Genomic DNA, 17,236 nt, shown 5'->3' with positions numbered 1-17,236 from the left:
TTAAGCAACAAGTGCATAAAAGTGCATCATTGAATTGCTGGGAAATGAAGCCCCAGACCACTGAGATGGCAAATGGAGACCCCAAAGTGAGCTCCAAATCCAGGTGAGACTTGGGGGGAAGGAACCAGTCACCGCAGCGTCTCGGCTGAACTCCAGACTGCGGCTTCAGAGCGACTGCGGTGTCCTGGACACAAATTCATTCTGTCTGGGAGCCCTGTGCACAGCCTGCTGCTGCACGGCCACTGCCTGCTGTAAAGTGGGGTGACCGGGCACACCTCCCCTCTCTGGCTAGTCTCCTGCTCTCTTTAGCCTCTCAAGGGCTGGGTAATTTCTTAGTTAATCTTGAAGCCCTTCAAGGCAAGTCCCACGCCGCCCTGCCCCATGCCCTCCCTACCCCACCCTGAGTCAGGGTCATGTTGGAATCCACCAGCAGCTGCCGGGCACCTGGGGTGGCAGAAAGCCCTCCTCGTGGTTTGGGGCACTGACACCCTCTGATGCCAGCCAGGGTCCCCATCCCGAGTCGCACACATCAGTCGGGAAGAAAGTCTCATCCCGACAGCAGGAATTTTAAACAAGTCCCCATTGCCTAGCCAGAACTGAAACTCAACTCTGAGAACGATGCTGAAATCAAAAAGCTGTGTCCAAACTGGCGCACCTGTCTGGTTGGAGAGATGCCAAAGGACCCTTGGCACTCAACTCCACTTTCTGCGGGAACATGCACCCTGCTCGCTACCTCTCCTAACTTGTATATTTTCATCTCGTCTTCCACGTTACCATGGGTGTTCAGATGTACCCAGTCCTCTATTTAACTCATTGAGTTTTTTTTTTTTTTTTTTTTTTGACAGGCAGAGTGGATAGTGAGAGAGAGAGAGACAGAGAGAAAAGTCTTCCTTTGCTCTTGGTTCACCCTCCAATGGCCGCTGCGGACAGTGCGCTGCGGACAGGGCCATCCTCCACTGCACTCCCGGGCCACAGCAGAGAGCTGGCCTGGAAGAGGAGCAATTGGGACAGAATCCGGCGCCCTGACCGGGATTAGAACCCGGTGTGCCCGTGCCGCAAGGCAGAGGATTAGCCTAGTGAGCTGCGGCGCCGGCCGACACTGAGTCTTAAGTTGAGCTATGAACATGCATCCTCTACCCTTAAAGTGATTTCTCCCTTTTGGTTTCATTTCTACTTTTGTTTCTTTCTTTTTCAAATCCAGTTTTTCCGCCATGCTGTTATCTGCCTGTCTTTCAAATAGTTGAAGCGGATTTTATTCCCTTTTCTTATTGGTATCTGCGTTTCTGCACCCTAGATGTCGCTCCCCGATGGTGCTTCGTCACTTTTCACCGAGAGCTGATCTTCCCGGGTCGTCTCTTCTCTGGGTTGTAGGGTCCACACTGACAGGTTCTGGCCTTCACTTATCTGGGGGACCCAAGGATTTCAATGGGCTTCAGTCGGTTTTCAAGCCTCATTTTTCCACCTGGATTTCCTGTACCATGTAGGTGGAGTAGACTACGCCTGTAATAGGGATTTTTCTGTTTCCTGCTGGATAGTGCTACAGAGGGGTCCCCCACGTCCCACCCTGTGTCGTGTGGTTGTGCATTGGTCAGCTTGTGCTAACTTGCAGGAGCAGGTTGTGTAGGCTTATTATTATTATTATTATTGACAGGCAGAGTGGACAGTGAGAGAGAGAGACAGAGAGAAAGGTCTTCCTTTTGCCATTGGTTCACCCTCCAATGGCTACCGCGGCCGGCGCACCACGCTGATCCAAAGGCAGGAGCCAGGTGCTTCTCCTGGTCTCCCATGGGGTGCAGGGCCCAAGCACCTGGGCCATCCTCCACTGCACTCCCTGGCCACAGCAGAGAGCTGGCCTGGAAGAGGAACAACCAGGACAGAATCCGGCGCCCCAACCGGGACTAGAACCCGGTGTGCCAGCGTCGCAACGTGGAGGATTAGCCTATTGAGCCGCGGTGCCGGCTGTGTAGGCTTATTATTAAATAATACTCTAAATGGACAGTATTAAAACACAGGCAACAGCCAAACTTTCACTTTCTCATCATGTTGCCTATTTGACTGTCACCTGCAGCAGCTGTCAGCTCTTCCCGATTCCACCGTTTGTGCCCGCACTGTGGAGTTGCTTCCCACGGCCTGTACGGCCGCACCGAGATGCATCACAACCCTGTATTCACATCATGGAAATCAGCACACACCACACACCAGGGCAGCCCTTCCGTGTTTCGAGAAGGCGTCCACGAGGCTGGTCACGCTTAAAGGTGCACGCGGTGGCGTCTGTGGCCCTTCCACGGTGACAGGCACCGAGGTTGGGCGCAAAGGTGGCCCCCAGGGTTCCAAAACCACCATCCCGTCTTGCAGAAGTTGCTCAGGCGGTTGATGAGCGAGGTCCCGACCTATCCCCCTGTGGCCTCCTCCTGCCACTCGGACGCACGAACGTCAACCGACACTCACGTCGGAACTGCGCTCCGTCCCCGAGGGCAATCACGATTTGGCTATGGATCCCAGAGTGCCACAAAAAGTGAAAGGGCGCATTGCACGGGAATCAGCTGACTACCACAGAGACCATTGTGCTGTTATTTGTAGGTGCTGGGCTAGTCTTACATTGGCAGGCTGCTCAATTTCTTCTTCTTCTTCTTTTTTTTTTTTGAAAGATGTATTTATTTTATTTGAAAGGCAGTTACAGACAAGCAGAGGCAGAGAGAGAGAGAAGGGTCTTCCATTTGTTGGTTCACTCCCCAGATGGTTGCAATGGCTGGAGCTGTGCTGATCTGAAGCCAGGAGCCAGGAGCTTCTTCTGGGTCTCCCACGTGGGTGCAGGGGCCCAAGGACTTGGGCCATCTTGGACTGCTTTCCCAGGCCATAGCAGAGAGCTGGATCGGAAGAGGAGCAGCCGGGACTCGAACCTGCACCCATACAGGATGCTGGCACCGCAGGCGGTGGCTTTACCTGCTACTGGCCCCGCACAATTTCTTTTTAAAAAGGATTTATTGGGGCTGGCGCTGTGGTATATCGAGTAAAGCCACTGCCTGTGGTGCTGGCATCCCATATGAGTGCCGGTTCAAGTCCCAGCTGTTCCACTTCCTATCCAGGTCTCTGCTATGGCCTGGGAAAGCAGTGGAGGGTGGCCCAAGTGCTTGGGCCCTTGCACCTGCGTGGGAGACCCCGAGGGAGTGCCTGGCTCCTGGCTTTGGATCGGCACAGCTCTGGCCATCGTGGCCAATTGGGGAGTGAACCAGCAGATAGAAGACCTCTCTCTCTTTCTGCCTCTCCTTCTCTCTGTGTAACTCTGAGTTTCAAATTCAAATAAATAAATCTTATTTGAATTTCAGAGTTACAGAGAGGGAGAGACACATGAGAGAAAGAGAGAGAGAGAGAGAGATATCCTCCACCTGCTGGTTCACTCCCCAGGTTACTGCAATGACCAGGCCTGGGCCAGGCTGAAGCCAGGAGCCAGGTGCTTCATCCGGGTCTCCAAGGTGGCTGGCAGGGGCCTAGGTACTTGGACCAACCTCTGCTGCTTCCATGCACAAGTGGAACAGCGGGGACACGAACTGGTGCCGCGTGGGAGGCTGACGTCGCTACGCCAACAACGCCAGCCCATCAACTGCATTCATTTCTTTTATTAGTATTTTTTTTTATTTTTATTTTTGACAGGCAGAGTTAGTGTGTGTGTGAGAGAGAGAGAGAAAGGTCTTCCTTTTTCTGTTGGTTCACCCCCCAAATGGCCACTACGGCCAGTGCATTTCGGCCAGCGCGCTGCACCGATCCGAAGCCAGGAGCCAGGTGCTTCCTCCTGGTTTCTCATGCGGGTGCTGGGCCCAAGCAGTTGGGCCATCCTCCACTGCGCTCCTGGGCCACAGCAGAGAGCTGGCCTGGAAGAGGGGCAACCGGGACAGAATCCTGCGCCCCGACCGGGACTAGAACCCGGTGTGCCAGCGCCGCTAGGTGGAGGATTAGCCTAGTGAGCCGCGGCGCCAGCCCAACTGCATTCATTTCTGTAAATGTTTTTTAAGAGTTGGTTGTCAAACATGTAGCAGCACAGCACGCCCTGGGGCCGTTCATGCTCCGCGCATGTCCCTCCCTCTCTAAGGAGCACCTGGGCAGTTCTCGGGGTCTCCAGAGCCCGGCTCTGTGTTAGGAAGTGTTTCGTGGAGCACTGTGTGTGTGCAGCATTTCTCAACAGTCACAGCAGGTGCGGGATCTCTACCGGGCTCCTCAGGTTGCCTCCTGCCCTGGGCTGCTCGTTCTGAAATGCATTACAGATTGCTCCATGCGCTCGAAACGACAGTGTCACCAGAAACACGTTACAGTAACAATCAGGTATCTGGTGGATGCTAAGGGAGGATTTCAACACGAGGAAGAGGGACGCGCTCAGGGGAAAGGCTGCAAGTGGAGGGTCTGGCTTTCCCAGTAGCCAGTGCCAGCATGTGCCGCACACCGGATGCCCTGAGTTGGTGGGCCCTGTGGGGAGCGGTCTGGTTTTGGGATAACAGATCCCCGTGGATCTTCATTCCTTCTCACTGGAGCTGAACAGAGGGGTAGAAGATGAACAGGAGGCCAGACACGCACCCACTCCTCCCCACTCCCCTTTCAGTACGATTTGAGAGGTCCCCAGGCGTGCTCTCCTGTCATGTGGGCAGTGTAGCATGTGGCCAGTGAGGATGAGGTCCAGCGTCCACTGAGGACAGAAGGGTCAATAACCGGACCAGATCAGCGCGCTGGGGGAAACGCATTAGGAGACTCGCTGGGACAGGGCCCTGCGCTTCCAGCAGGTGGTTAGCACAGCAGAGGATGGGCGGGGAAGGAGGAGAGACATCCTTACCCCAAATGCCCTCCCTCCCTGGGACACGCAAGCCGTGAGGAGGCTGGGGCATGCAGCGGGCACCGTCTGCAGCTTCCACTGACGTTGCTTAGTCGCCTTTAAAGAATAAAATCCCAGGAGCACTCTGCACGCCTCTCGCCGGCCGTACGCCAGCGGTGTAGCCGGTCTGAGTTCAAGGCACATGCTTCGTTTCAGGAACCGGAGCATTCAGTAGCCTCCGGAAGCAGAAAGGTGGGTGGGCAAACGTCGCTGTCTGCTCCCCACATAAAGAGACCATGCACGCGTGAAACCAGGAGTCTAATATGCCACAGCTAAATATATTTATATATCTCACGCTGGAGGATTTCTTTGAAACATAAGAAGTTAGAAATTACAAGTAGGTATATGCTTCCTATAATTCAGATAAATTCATTTCTATTAATTATTTAAATTCCAGATAGAGGAAAAGACTTTGGAAAAAAAATGACAGACACAGGAAAGCAGAAATACATTACAATACCATGGATGGACAAATGACATTTTGGCATCTTTCTCCCGGGTCACTGGCCGCTTCCCCTACTACAGTGCTTTTTGAAAAGTCCTGTTTAAGAGGAAAGGGTGGCGGGGAACAGGGCAGGATGGGGGTGTCTTTCTTGTATTTAACCTTCAAGGAGAAATCTTCATCCATGCAGTCTTGGACGGGATTGTTCAATGAGGTGAGTTTTGCTATTTCTGAGGCTGGGACGGGTAGTGAAATTGATGTTCCAATGCTATTTTCCGAATCGGATTCGTCCGGCTGTTGCTTATACCAACATGGTAACACAGCAAGTGGTTCCTTCAAGGATCCCAGCAGCCCAACAGCGCGGGAGGAAGCGGTGAGCTGTGGCTCCCAGGTGCTAACATCCCACACCGGGAAAGCCAGCCCTACAGCATCTTCCTCCCTTCCCCGGGAGCCTCCCCAGGAAGGAGGGACCCAGAACCTTCCCTTGGCCTGGCAGGGCCTGGGTCATTCCCTGGAGGGCCTGCGGATGCCTCCGAGTGTCCAGGTTCCTTCTGGTCCATTTTGGGCCTCTCACAGGAAAGCATTAGATTTTGCAATGCAGAACTCAGTATTAGCACATTAAAAACACATCTCCGGGCTGCAGCTCCTCTGTAACTTTGCAAAGCTGCGGTGGTCGGTGGTCGGGTGAGGTCCTGGCTTCAAGAGCAGGTGCTACCCGCCAGGGGCTGCGACGATGGTGTCTGTCCGGGGGCAGGGGAGCCCCTGCTGTGGTGGCTTTCTTGTCATTTGCCCCACGCTGCAGGAGGTGCACTGTCCTGGGCCAGTAGTTCTTCTGATGCTGGGGACAAATGCCAAACGTGGCTTCGACCCCGGGTGGCCTTCATTCCTGGAAGACACTCCCAGACCACAGCCAAACAGTTCTGGAGCCCACCCGGCAGGTCAATGGCTGCGTCATTCATCATTGTTGCTGGCAAGTAAGACAGTGAAACGTGTGCTTCAAGGAAAAGTCATGTTTTCTTAAAGAAAGTGAAAATAACCGAATATTTCCACGGACCCCTTTCGATGATTATTTGGTCAAACAGAAATGCACATTTGAATTGCTAAATTGTACGGACTACAGGAGTTTTAAGGACCCTATTACTATGCAGTGACAACAGGAGACACACAATTGAAGTCGTATCACGAATCCCGAAGATGCTCACGGGAGGGGGGAGGGGCTCCTCCGAGGCTCCAGCCGGATGCGAGCTCACTGGGGGAGGGCCTTGAGGATGGCGTTCACCTCCTCGGCCACGGCGGTCAGCGCAAACTCAAACTGCTCCTGTGCAGGGGACGAGAAAGGAGAGAAGGTGTGAACCGAGTGCCTTCCTTTCCACACCGGCATAAGCCCCGTGTGTCCATCTGCAGAAGGAAGCTACTTAGAAACAAGAGAAGGCTGCAGACTGGCTTCCAGAGGACAGCAGAGCTCCTGGGTGTGCGAGTTAGACCCGGAGTTGACGCGCACAGGAACTTCTCACCCCAGAAAGCCTTGACTTTGCCCCACACCAGCAGTGAGCATGGACCTCCTCAGGAGTCACCTGGTTCCTCCTGACCCTACATCCCTCTGCCAGGGCCAGGCACCTTGACAGACGGAGCGAGGGGTAGGTGTGGGTGTCGGCCCGACCTGGTCACTAGAACAGTCACAGGCACCTGTGGGCTTCCCCGTCCTCAGACATGGGAAGCATCAGGTAGGCTCTGCTTCTGAGATCAGCAGGTCCTGCAGCCCAACCCAAGTTTGTTTCATTTGCAAACAAACCCCGTGTCCTGCACAGACCTCCCAACTCAAGCCCTGTGCACCTCCATGGCCGCTCCCAGACACACAGCCCTCACATGGAAAAAGCTGTTGGGGCGTTGAGTAGAAACACAAGTTCATGAGGTCGGGACTACTCAGTCTGTTACAAGATGAGGGCTTAAGACAGTGCTGCGGCTCACTAGGTTAATCCTCCGCCTTGCGGCGCCGGCACACAGGGTTCTAGTCCCAGTCGGGGCGCCGGATTCTGTCCCGGTTGCCCCTCTTCCAGGCCAGCTCTCTGCTGTGGCCTGGGAGTGCAGTGGAGGATGGCCCAAGTGCTTGGGCCCTGCACCCCATGGGAGACCAGGAGAAGCACCTGGCTCCTGCCATCGGATCAGCGCGGTGCGCCGGCCATAGCGCGCCGACAGCGGCGGCCATTGGAGGGTGAACCAACGGCAAAAGGAAGACCTTTCTCTCTGTCTCTTTCTCTCACTGTCCACTCTGCCTGTCAAAAAAAAAAAAAAAAAAAAAAAAAAAGATGAGGGTTCAGCAGACAGAACTCAGGCTCCTCCCACACAGCGTGGGTGGATAAGTGGTCAGCCACATGTCTCCTGCTACTCAGATTCCACATTAGCGCCTCTGCATACGGCAGCTGGAAACTTGAAAGTAGCCATCAGACACTTGCCAATTATCAGGCAAGTCGTGGAAAGGAGCGAATTATGCAAACGATTACCTGGCTAGCCTTTTTGGATTAAGGATGGCTTAAATACTTGATAATTCGAGTAATAGGGGCGCTCCCAATCAAAAACTAATGATTAATTTCTATTTAGAATTGTCAGTCTCTGACAGAGACATAGAAAACAGCTTGAATTAAAGCAGAAACTCAAAATAATTTCATGCTCGCTTTGGAACATGACTACCCCCTGGTCTTACATGAAGGGAATGACCGACTGTGTTCTGGTGTCTTTTGCGGGTGTGGTCAGCCAGCTTCCCAGTGGGAATTTTACAAACGGCTGCCAAAGGATTCTGACGCTTCCAACACTGGGCTTGGTTACTGGGTTGGGACGGGAGCTGCCGGGGGCACAGCAAAGCCCACCCATGGTCCCTCCCCACGTCTTCACCCGTCATCAGTCCCTCTCTCTCTTTCTCAAGTTCACGTGCCCCTGTAGGAGGAAGCTGCCCCCGGAAGAGGGCGTGCACAGGTTACGGCTGCACCAGGCTGGCTCCCCAGTGTTCCGTCCCAACACTGCCTCCTGTCCCTGGCTCTCAAACTAACAGTTTAGTCTACGAATATGTTGTCGGAGGATCCAGGTTAATCACGCATGAGCCACACAGACGGTTTCCTCCCGAAATGCAGATCTGCCGATACAGGGATGGAGGTTTCGTTGTGACTTCAAAGTCCACAGAGTTAAGGTTGGATTTTGGGAATCTCAATGCTAGCATCACATTCCCATTTGCGTTTTCTGTTGCACTGGAAAGACAGCCCTGGAAATAATCTTTGAAGGGACAAGTGGACAAGCTTGAAGATACACACTGCAGCCTACTTATATGGAGAAAAACTGGAAAAACACTCGGGACCACAGGTGGGTAAAGAACTTTATAGGACCAGGAAGGACCTTTTGCAGTCATTTAGAAACTTCCAGTAGGAAAGCCAAATATTTATCCTGTTATGTTAAGTGACAAAGACACACTGAAGAATTGCAACATATTCGGATTGCGGTCATTTGAAATATCACACAGTCACAGGACAAAATATCGAAAAGGAACAGGAGGGCCATGGAGGGAATTGGTATATTTACTGTCAAAATTTATTTATTTGTTTTTATTGAAGATGTTATTTTCTTTGAAAAGCAGAGGGAGTAAGAGAGAGACGGGGTGGGGAAGAGAGGGAGAGAGAGGAGAGAGAGAGAGGGAGGGAGAGATAGAGAGAGAGGGAGTCCATCTGCTGATTCATTCTCCAAGTGCAACAGGCGAAGCCAGGAGCCCAGAACTCCACTCCGTGTCCCACGTGGGTGGCAGGGGCTCAGTCACTGCAGGCAGCACCCACTGCCTCCCTGGTGCATTAGCAGGGAGCTGGATTGCAAGTGGGGAACGGCCAGGACTCAGACCAGCACTCCAATAGGGATGCAGGCTAAAGGAAGTGCCTGGCCAGCTGCAGTTTGTAAATCCTCACTGTAGAGTGGCCGGGAACTGGACCCTGAGCTGTGACACAGTGGGCTTCACAGGCCATGCCCAGCACACGCAGAACCTCCGGGAGGCTGGCTGCATCTTGGCGCCCGAGGCACCTGGGCAGACTGAGCACTCTCCCGTGGCGCAATGTCTGAGCTGGCTGGGTTTGCAAAGACCTGACGTCAGAAAGAGGGCTGGGATCTTCTGACCAAGGAAGCGTTTCCTGCAAATGACTAACGCCCACACTGTGAGGCTGCGGGTGGATCTTACAGTCTCCCGCAGTTTGGTTGCCACTGCCCCCTACTCCAGCCCTGCTACTAGGTTCAGGTGGGTCAGGTGCCTGGTCACCACTCTGTGTGCTCCTTGGCAGGCCCGGGGACCTGCAGGGCACTGTGTGAGCTGGGTGGCTGGTCAGACGGGAGGGCTTAGCCCTCGAGGAGCGGCCGGGGTCCTGGGACAACACATGCCTAACAAGAGAGCTATGGCTGGTGCTGGCTGGGCCCTGGAGCTCTGGGAGCAGGATGGTGGCTATTTGGGCTTTTACACTTACATTTGTGATTCTTCTGGCTCCAGCAGAGGTCTGGGTGGAGCTATCCAGACAGGAGCAGTTGCTACTCTAGCTGGCTCACTCCTGATGTTAAGGAGAGCCACCATGGATTTCTGTGATAGGAGCTATGGTGCCCCTAGGCAGTCTGCCACTCCCCCTTCCAGGGAAGGGCTGCCCCCAGCATCACCCTCACAAGGGGGCTGGACAAAATCTCTCTCTATCCTTCTTAGCTTCTCTTCATAGAAGCAGACCAGCTACGTCGCTGATACTGGACCCAGATGGAAGTTAGGGACAGAGACAGACAGGAACCATGCTAGTGGCACAGGGAGGAGGGTCCTGGGGGTCATGGGTGTCGCTCCCCCTCTTCGTGGAGGAATGACACTGAACCCTGCCTAGGCTTCATATCCGAGTCACGGCACCATTATGTCGCTCCCCCTCTTCGTGGAGGAACGACACAGGACCCTGCGCTGTTCTTTCGTCTGTTCGGCCCTCCCCGGGTTTGCTGCTGGTTCTTCCCGGGTTGGCTACTATCCCTTCCACCTCCGTGGAAGGGCAGTTCCCCCTGGCCACATTCCCCACTTCCGCAGGGGAGCGGCACACCGCCGGCCGGCTCTCTTGGGGGCTGCACAGGTGTTCCTTCAGCTAGATGTTCCCCTTAGATGTTCCTGGTGCATGCCGTCTCTCTCCTCCTTTATAGTCCTCTTCCACCAATCCCAACTCGGCTGCCCACACGCCGAGTACGCTGCTCTCCTCCAATCAGGAGCAAGTCCTACAGTTTATTGGTTGAACTGGAGGCAGCTGTGTAGAAGCTGTTTTACTCCTCTCAGCGCCATATTGTGGGAGAGCAGATGCATAGAATAAGTCTTAATTCCAGTAACTTAGTCTAGTCCGAATTGCTCCCCACAATGGGGCCACATCTGGTGTGACTTGGCCTCGGCTGGTCTAGGCAGGAGCTGGGGAGGTATGAACATGCCTGAGACCAGTGCCCTTGTCCGGGGATGCGGGGCCTCTGTCTGGGCATGTCTGAGAAAGGGCGACGGAGCACGTTCGGGCAGTGGACGTGTGGAGTAGAAAAGAAGGAAGGGATACGAGACAGTGCAGGCAGGAGACAGGGGAGGGGCAGGGTCCACTGGGCACCTGCAGACACTCACACACCAGGGACGTCCCCTGGCAAGCATGACGTCACTACTTCTTGTGTGTCGGACAAACTGGATGCTGGTTTTTATTTCTAGGGCTGACCAGTGTGAAAGAGGAGATGTTGTTATGGGAAGGAACGTGTGAGGCCTTTGGTTAAAAGGGCACTCCCACAGATCAATGGGTAGGGGAGGGAGGGAAAGAATCTGTTTACAACAGACATGTACAGTAGAGGGGCTCACTGGAGGGTGTGACTGTTACCACACCCTGTGGTTTAGGTCTCTTCTTTTTTTAAAAGATTTATTTATTTATTTGAAAGACAGAATTACAGAGAGGGAGAGAGGGAGAGAGGGAGGGAGGGAGGGAGAGAGAGAGAGAGACAGGTCTTCCATCCACTGGTTCACTCCACAGATGGCCACAATGACCGGAGCTGAGCCGATCCAAAGCCAGAAGCCAGGAGCTCCTTCCAGGTCTCCCATGCAGGTGCAGGGGCCCAAGCACTTGGACCATCCTCCACTGCTTTCCCAGGCCATAGCAGAGAGCTGGATGGGAAGTGGAGCAGCCGGGACTAGAACCTGTGCCCAAATAGGACGCCGCTGCAGGCGGTGGCTTTCCCAGGCTTTTTGTCTCTTTGTGCCTGCTGTGAAGGTGCCGTGGCTGGATCGCATGCACACCACAGCGAGCACGCGTGTGTGGCTTTTCTTTGTCTCGCGTTGCTGTCGGTGCCCAGGGTCTGGGCGTGGGTCTGTCTTCTGGGGTGACACAGACCTGAGCGTGCCCAGGCCCACACGGCTCGGCCGGGCGTTCAGTAACCATCCGGTGCTTGTCTGAGCAGCCCGCATTCCAGGGAGGAAACCAGCTCTCCTGAGACTGTGTTTTTTTAAACACACAAATGACATTTTGCTGTCAGAAGGCTCCCTCCCCATGCCAGGCCCTGCTCCAAACGCACTCTCAACCCCAAGGGGGGAGTATAAATGAGGATGGGGTGGTGATTTCCACATGTGTACTGATTCTTCGTATCTTCGAGACAACTTCTAAACAGCCAGTCTGACGCAGGGGGCAGGGCCCTGCATAAATCTACCCGGGAAGGCAAACGTTCTGTCATGTGGGCGCACGGGAGGACGAGAGCTTCCGTTCACCAAATAATCTGGCATGTAGTTCACTCCCCAAATGGCCACAGCAGCGAGGTGTGGGCCAGGTCAGAGGTGGCAGCCAGGAACTCCATCTGGGTCTCCCATCAACGTCTGTTTTTTGGGTATTTTGAGCAATCTGGTGGGGAAGAGCTGTCTGAGAGGCAGGTAGATTTTTTACGGATTAGCACAGGCCATGCTGCGCCTGTGGAACTAAGATCCAGCCCGAGGAGTGGGTGTTTGGAGCAGCAGTGAGAACGCTGCCTGGGACCCCCACATCCCACGCTTGGGTCCGAGTCCCCACCCTGCTTCTGAGTCCAGCTGAGCAACCTGGGGGGCATCAGATGGTGCGTCAGGCACTTGGGCCCCTGCCACCCATGTGGGAGACCCGGATGGAGTTCTGGGCTCCCAGCTCCGGCCCGGCCCAGCCCTGGCTGTGGCAAGCATTTGGTGAGCCAGCAGATGGAGGATCTCTGTTTTTATTCAGCCAGAGGTAGAATCTGCTTCTTACTTTGGGTTACAAAGCTGTCCCTGTTTCCTCCATTGCAACAGCCTCCTCTGTCCCTGACCTGTGCCACCTGCAGCTCTGGGCCTCGCAGGTCCTGTGCTGGGGGTGGTGACGGCCGCGTGTTGGACTTGACAAGGCCGCCTCTGTCACAGCCAGGCAGGCAGTCCAGCGAAACAGACCCTTCCATGAGCACAAAGCCTGTGGATCTGTTGTCGCCGGAATGGCCATCATGCCTGGTATCGCCTCCCCTTGCAGCCTCACGGCGTTCCCAGTAGTGCGGTTCCAGATGTGTACCAGGTCTCGGGATTTGCCACGGACGCTGAGTGGCTATACAAGTGGAGAAGCCTGCAGATATGCGCTCAGGTGAGCAACAGACTTGCCCTCCCTCCCCCCCACACCCCGCAACTTGTGAGGGACTGCCCGGGGCCATGCACTCCCTCCCCAACACGCGGCCACACAGGAGGCTCCACTCGCTCTGCCGCTATCCTGCCCAAACACTGACCCCGAGGGCACACCAGACAGGCCCGGCCAGCAGAGGATGAGCACACACAGAACAAAGGGTTCTCATGGCCAGGGAGCCACCCCGCGCCCCAGTGGGAAGGCAGATGCGACAGCTCCACTCCCGGTGCTCCTGGACGGGCTGTGCTCCGGTGAGAGGTCGCCGGTGGGCATGGATGGGCTTCGATCCGGTCTGCAGGGGACTTAATGGTGTTGGTAAGCACTCTGTGGTCATCTGAGGTGTTAAGAGCTCGGGGAGGCAGGTGAAGGGAAGGTTGGGACAATTTGCATCGTTTGTGTGAATTTGGATTTTGCAAGTCTAAAATAATGTCACAATGTCAAATGATAAGAAACGAAGAAAACAGAAAGCGGTGATGGTCACAGAAGACATTGGTGAGACCTTGCATGTCCCACAGAGGGGGAGGGGAAGGGACAGGTGGGGCACAGGCTGCCCCCGTGCTGTGTCCCCACTCTCTTCCCAGGCGGTGGTGCCTTGTCCCTGGAAGACCAGGGTCAGCCCTGATTTCCTGCTGGGAGGGTCTGGAGCACCCCCGACTCCTCAGGAGGCTGCTTCCGGTGCCTCTGTGTGGCTTTGTGATTCTGTAAGGGAACAGTTCCTTGGACCTCTGTGCTTGAGGCTGACTTTGGCAATGGAGAACAGGCCAGAGGCCCCACGAGGGGACTCGGGGAGAGGATCGTGCGGCTTCCAGTGTGCTCAACCTGACTCCATGAGGTTCCGGCTTCTGGGGAAGCCGAGAGCGCGCCTGGGGTTTGGGTTAGACCTATCTGTGCACAGCTCAAATGCTACCCTGATGTTGTCTACTTCATCAACACGCAGATGGACGGAGGGGCTTCCGAATTGCCTGCAGGTCCCAGAGGGCAACCATGAGGCCCGGGGAAGCTGGAGAACTTGTTGGGGACCCCGGAGTTGCCAACACCAGGGACCAAAGTGCAACCCGAGGGTGCCCTTGGCCAGCTTGATTGCACTGGGGCCCTATTCTACAATACGCATGTGAATGACTTCAAACCCACTTATGTCTAAAGAAATGACTTAACCAGGGCATCTGTGAACAATTTCACAACTTTTCTGGGGCATGAACAATGTCCACAGTGTCAGAAACACACTAAGCAGAGAAGAATTTACATTCTTATGACTTACACGTTTTGGCGGAACAGACCCGTGAGAGACATTTCTGGAATGCTAAGGGCATGGAACACCCCATGAATTTCTAGTTCTGGCTCACCCAGGGCCAGCCAGAAATCGCTTGTTTTTATCCCTGTTGCTGTGAACCGGGACTTTTCAATCAATAGCAGCTGTTTTTGGGGGGCTCATGGACCCTGCTCTGCGACAGAGATGTTCTGGTGGTCTCCGTCCCATGGACCGCGGCGGTTGTGGACACAGGAAACGGAGTGGGCTGGGCAGAGCCTGTCGTGAGCCTGGAACAATGCCCTGGAAGGATGCGGGGCTCATCATTGACCGGCGTTCTATAACGATGCAGTGCTCCCCCAACCGCCCCCCGGTCTGCTGAATGGAGATTTCCAAGGACGGAGTTTCCATGACGGGAGGCTTCCCTGCATCTATCAATGTAGGACACATTTGAGTGTTGCGAGAGCGGCGCGCGCCAGAAGCTACTGGACGTGCCTTTTCCCTGCGGGACCGGCACGGAGGGCGCTCAGTCAGAGTGGCGCCATCGGCGTCCAGCTTATGCTAAATCGGGCCTCATCCCCTCTCTCCCCTCGTAGGAAAACAGCAGCAGAGAGACAGCTTCAATAGACTTAGAGTCCCCGAGGATTGATTGACAGTACCTTTGTCTGAACCATGCCCGGTCTCTGGTCCCTCAAGTGCTCCAGGGTTGCCGCGATATCAATCTCTTTAGCACCTGCAACAAACCACAAATTGGGCTGAGTTTAGAGCACAAGATAATCCACGCCGCATCTGTCAATCTCCTGCTATCGGGGTTCCCTTTGGGCTAAGAGGCCAATTGAAAATTATTACACTCAGCCCCTCCGCCGGCTTGGCAGGCAGCTGCAATTTCAGTGTTCATATAGAAAAATAAGGCAAGGGCGGCTTTCATTAGCATTAATTCACGAGAGCCAGGCGGAAGAACGGCTATAAGATGCCCATATAGATATCTGCCAACAGCAAGCCACGGCGTTCGAGCCCAAGGTGTTATTAGTTTTTTTTTTTATTCTTTTTTTTTTTTTTTTTGACAGAGTTAGAGAGAGACAGAGAGAAAGGTCTTCCTCCTGTTGGTTCACCCCCCAAATGGCCGCTGCAGCCAGCGTACCGCGCTGATCCGATGGCAGGAGCCAGGTGCTTCTCCTGGTCTCCCATGGGGTGCAGGGCCCAAGCACTTGGGCCATCCTCCACTGCACTCCCTGGCCACAGCAGAGAGCTGGCCTGGAAGAGGGGCAACCGGGACAGAATCCGGCGCCCCGACCGGGACTAGAACCTGGGGTGCCGGTGCTGCAGGCAGAGGATTAGCCTAGTGAGCCGCGGTGCTGGCCAGAATTATTCTTAATTTTAAAAGATGAAGGCTTAGATTAACTTTTTATATCTTAATATTGGCTTTTCAACATAGAGCTGCCATCTTTTAAAATCGAGCGTTCTGAATGCTGACGACCAGTGACGATGTCCCAGGCACCGCCCTCCTGGGCCCTCCTGTGGAGGGGACCCAGCTTACAGCCAGGGGCGCTGGAGGCCCGCAGACAACGCCGTTCCTGTTCTAAAGTTTGGCCTCGTCATCAGTTCGACATGGACTCTCTCGCTTTTCTGTTTTGCCTGGTCCTTTAGCGGACGGATCATGAGCAAGCCCGGATCCCAACTCCTCAAGCTTGCTGCGGGGACTTTTTGGGGGGAGACGGGGCACGCCCATGATTTCAGTGACGCAAGGTACAGGGAGGATGCAGAGCATCCTCAAGTGTGCCAGGGGCTCCCTGAGCAAAGCCCACACAGGTGCCAGGGGTCCTACGGGCAGCGCTGGAGCCGGCGGCGAAGAGGGAGCTGGGATCACCCCGGTGGGCAGTGAGGAGACCACGACTTCTCCCAGCCCAGGGCTCACCCCAGCTTACACGCAGAGTAGGCGGCTGTGCTTGTCATGCCACGCAGAACAGGGCAAGCCACAGAGGACCAGGGGGAGAGACACGGCCCCAGTGGCCACTGGGAGGATTCCAGGTCTTTCTTTTCTGTACAAGCTGAGGTGGGTGCATGCCACATCCCTTCACGGTCCAAACAGGGGAGGGAATCTCTGAGGCTGGCTTTGTCTCTTAACCCCACGGTTTCTAGGGCTTTCCTGGGCAGCAACTGGGAGTGTGTGTGTGTGTGTGTGTGTGTGTGTGAGAGGCAGGCAGCCATCAGTTCTGCATCAGCGGGACTGCCCTGAGCTGATGTGTGGAACAAGAGGAGGTAGAATAATGAGGTGCCCACAAGTCACCAGGGAGAGAGAGAGACAAAAGGCCTGGGGGTGCAGCTGCCCGCAGGTAGGGGTGGTTGGGAGGCCCTGGGCTGGAAATACAATACAAACCAATGTCATACTTGCATAAAGCGGAAAGCATTGAGACTGCCGTGTAGCAGGTGGGCAGGAGGCAGAGGTCGGAGTGGGTGGTCCCCACCGCACATGTGCTCTGCCAGCTGGGCGACCTGCGCCCATCTTCAGGTTTGGTCTCACCTCTCCACCTCTGAAACGTGGATGAAGAAGCACTTGCACATTCTGAGGTGGCCAGGATGGTGCCTGGCAGAAATGGGGGCTTCATTGGCAGAGCGAAGGCTGGCCGGCTCCTGGCTTCCGATACTCGACAAAGGACATGAAAGTGGCCGGCGCCGCGGCTCACTAGGCTAATCCTCTGCCTTGCGGCGCCGGCACACCGGGTTCTAGTCCCGGTCGGGGTGCCGGATTCTGTCCCGGTTGCCCCTCTTCCAGGCCAGCTCTCTGCTGTGGCCAGGGAGTGCAGTGGAGGATGGCCCAGTTGCTTGGGCCCTGCACCCCATGGGAGACCAGGAGAAGCACCTGGCTGCTGCCTTCGGATCAGTGTGGTGCACCGGCTGCAGCGCGCTGGCCGTGGCGGCCATTGGAGGGTGAACCAACGGCAAAGGAAGACCTTTCTCTCTGTCTCTCTCTCTCACTGTCCATTCTGCCTGTCAAAAATAAAATTAAAAAAAAAAAAAAAAGGACATGACAGCAT

General features: G+C 55.0%; 1 protein-coding gene across 2 annotated transcripts in view; it reads right to left on the bottom strand.

The window, feature by feature from the left end:
- Positions 1 to 5,115: 5,115 nt before the first annotated feature.
- Positions 5,116 to 17,236, bottom strand: part of PTPRN2 (protein tyrosine phosphatase receptor type N2) — a 1,115,035-nt gene continuing 1,102,914 nt past the window's right edge. For both annotated transcript variants that reach the window (XM_051857048.2, XM_051857049.2), the window contains 2 exons: positions 14,861 to 14,934; positions 5,116 to 6,618 (listed from right to left, as the gene is read on the bottom strand). In XM_051857048.2, coding sequence (XP_051713008.2) covers positions 6,547 to 6,618; positions 14,861 to 14,934 — 146 coding nt within the window. In that variant the 3' untranslated portion in view covers positions 5,116 to 6,546. The remainder of the gene's footprint in view (positions 6,619 to 14,860; positions 14,935 to 17,236) is intronic.

The sequence above is a fragment of the Oryctolagus cuniculus genome, chromosome 7, assembly GCF_964237555.1.
Source record: "Oryctolagus cuniculus chromosome 7, mOryCun1.1, whole genome shotgun sequence".
NCBI lineage: Eukaryota > Metazoa > Chordata > Mammalia > Lagomorpha > Leporidae > Oryctolagus > Oryctolagus cuniculus.
This window is presented reverse-complemented; position numbering and strand designations above follow the sequence as displayed.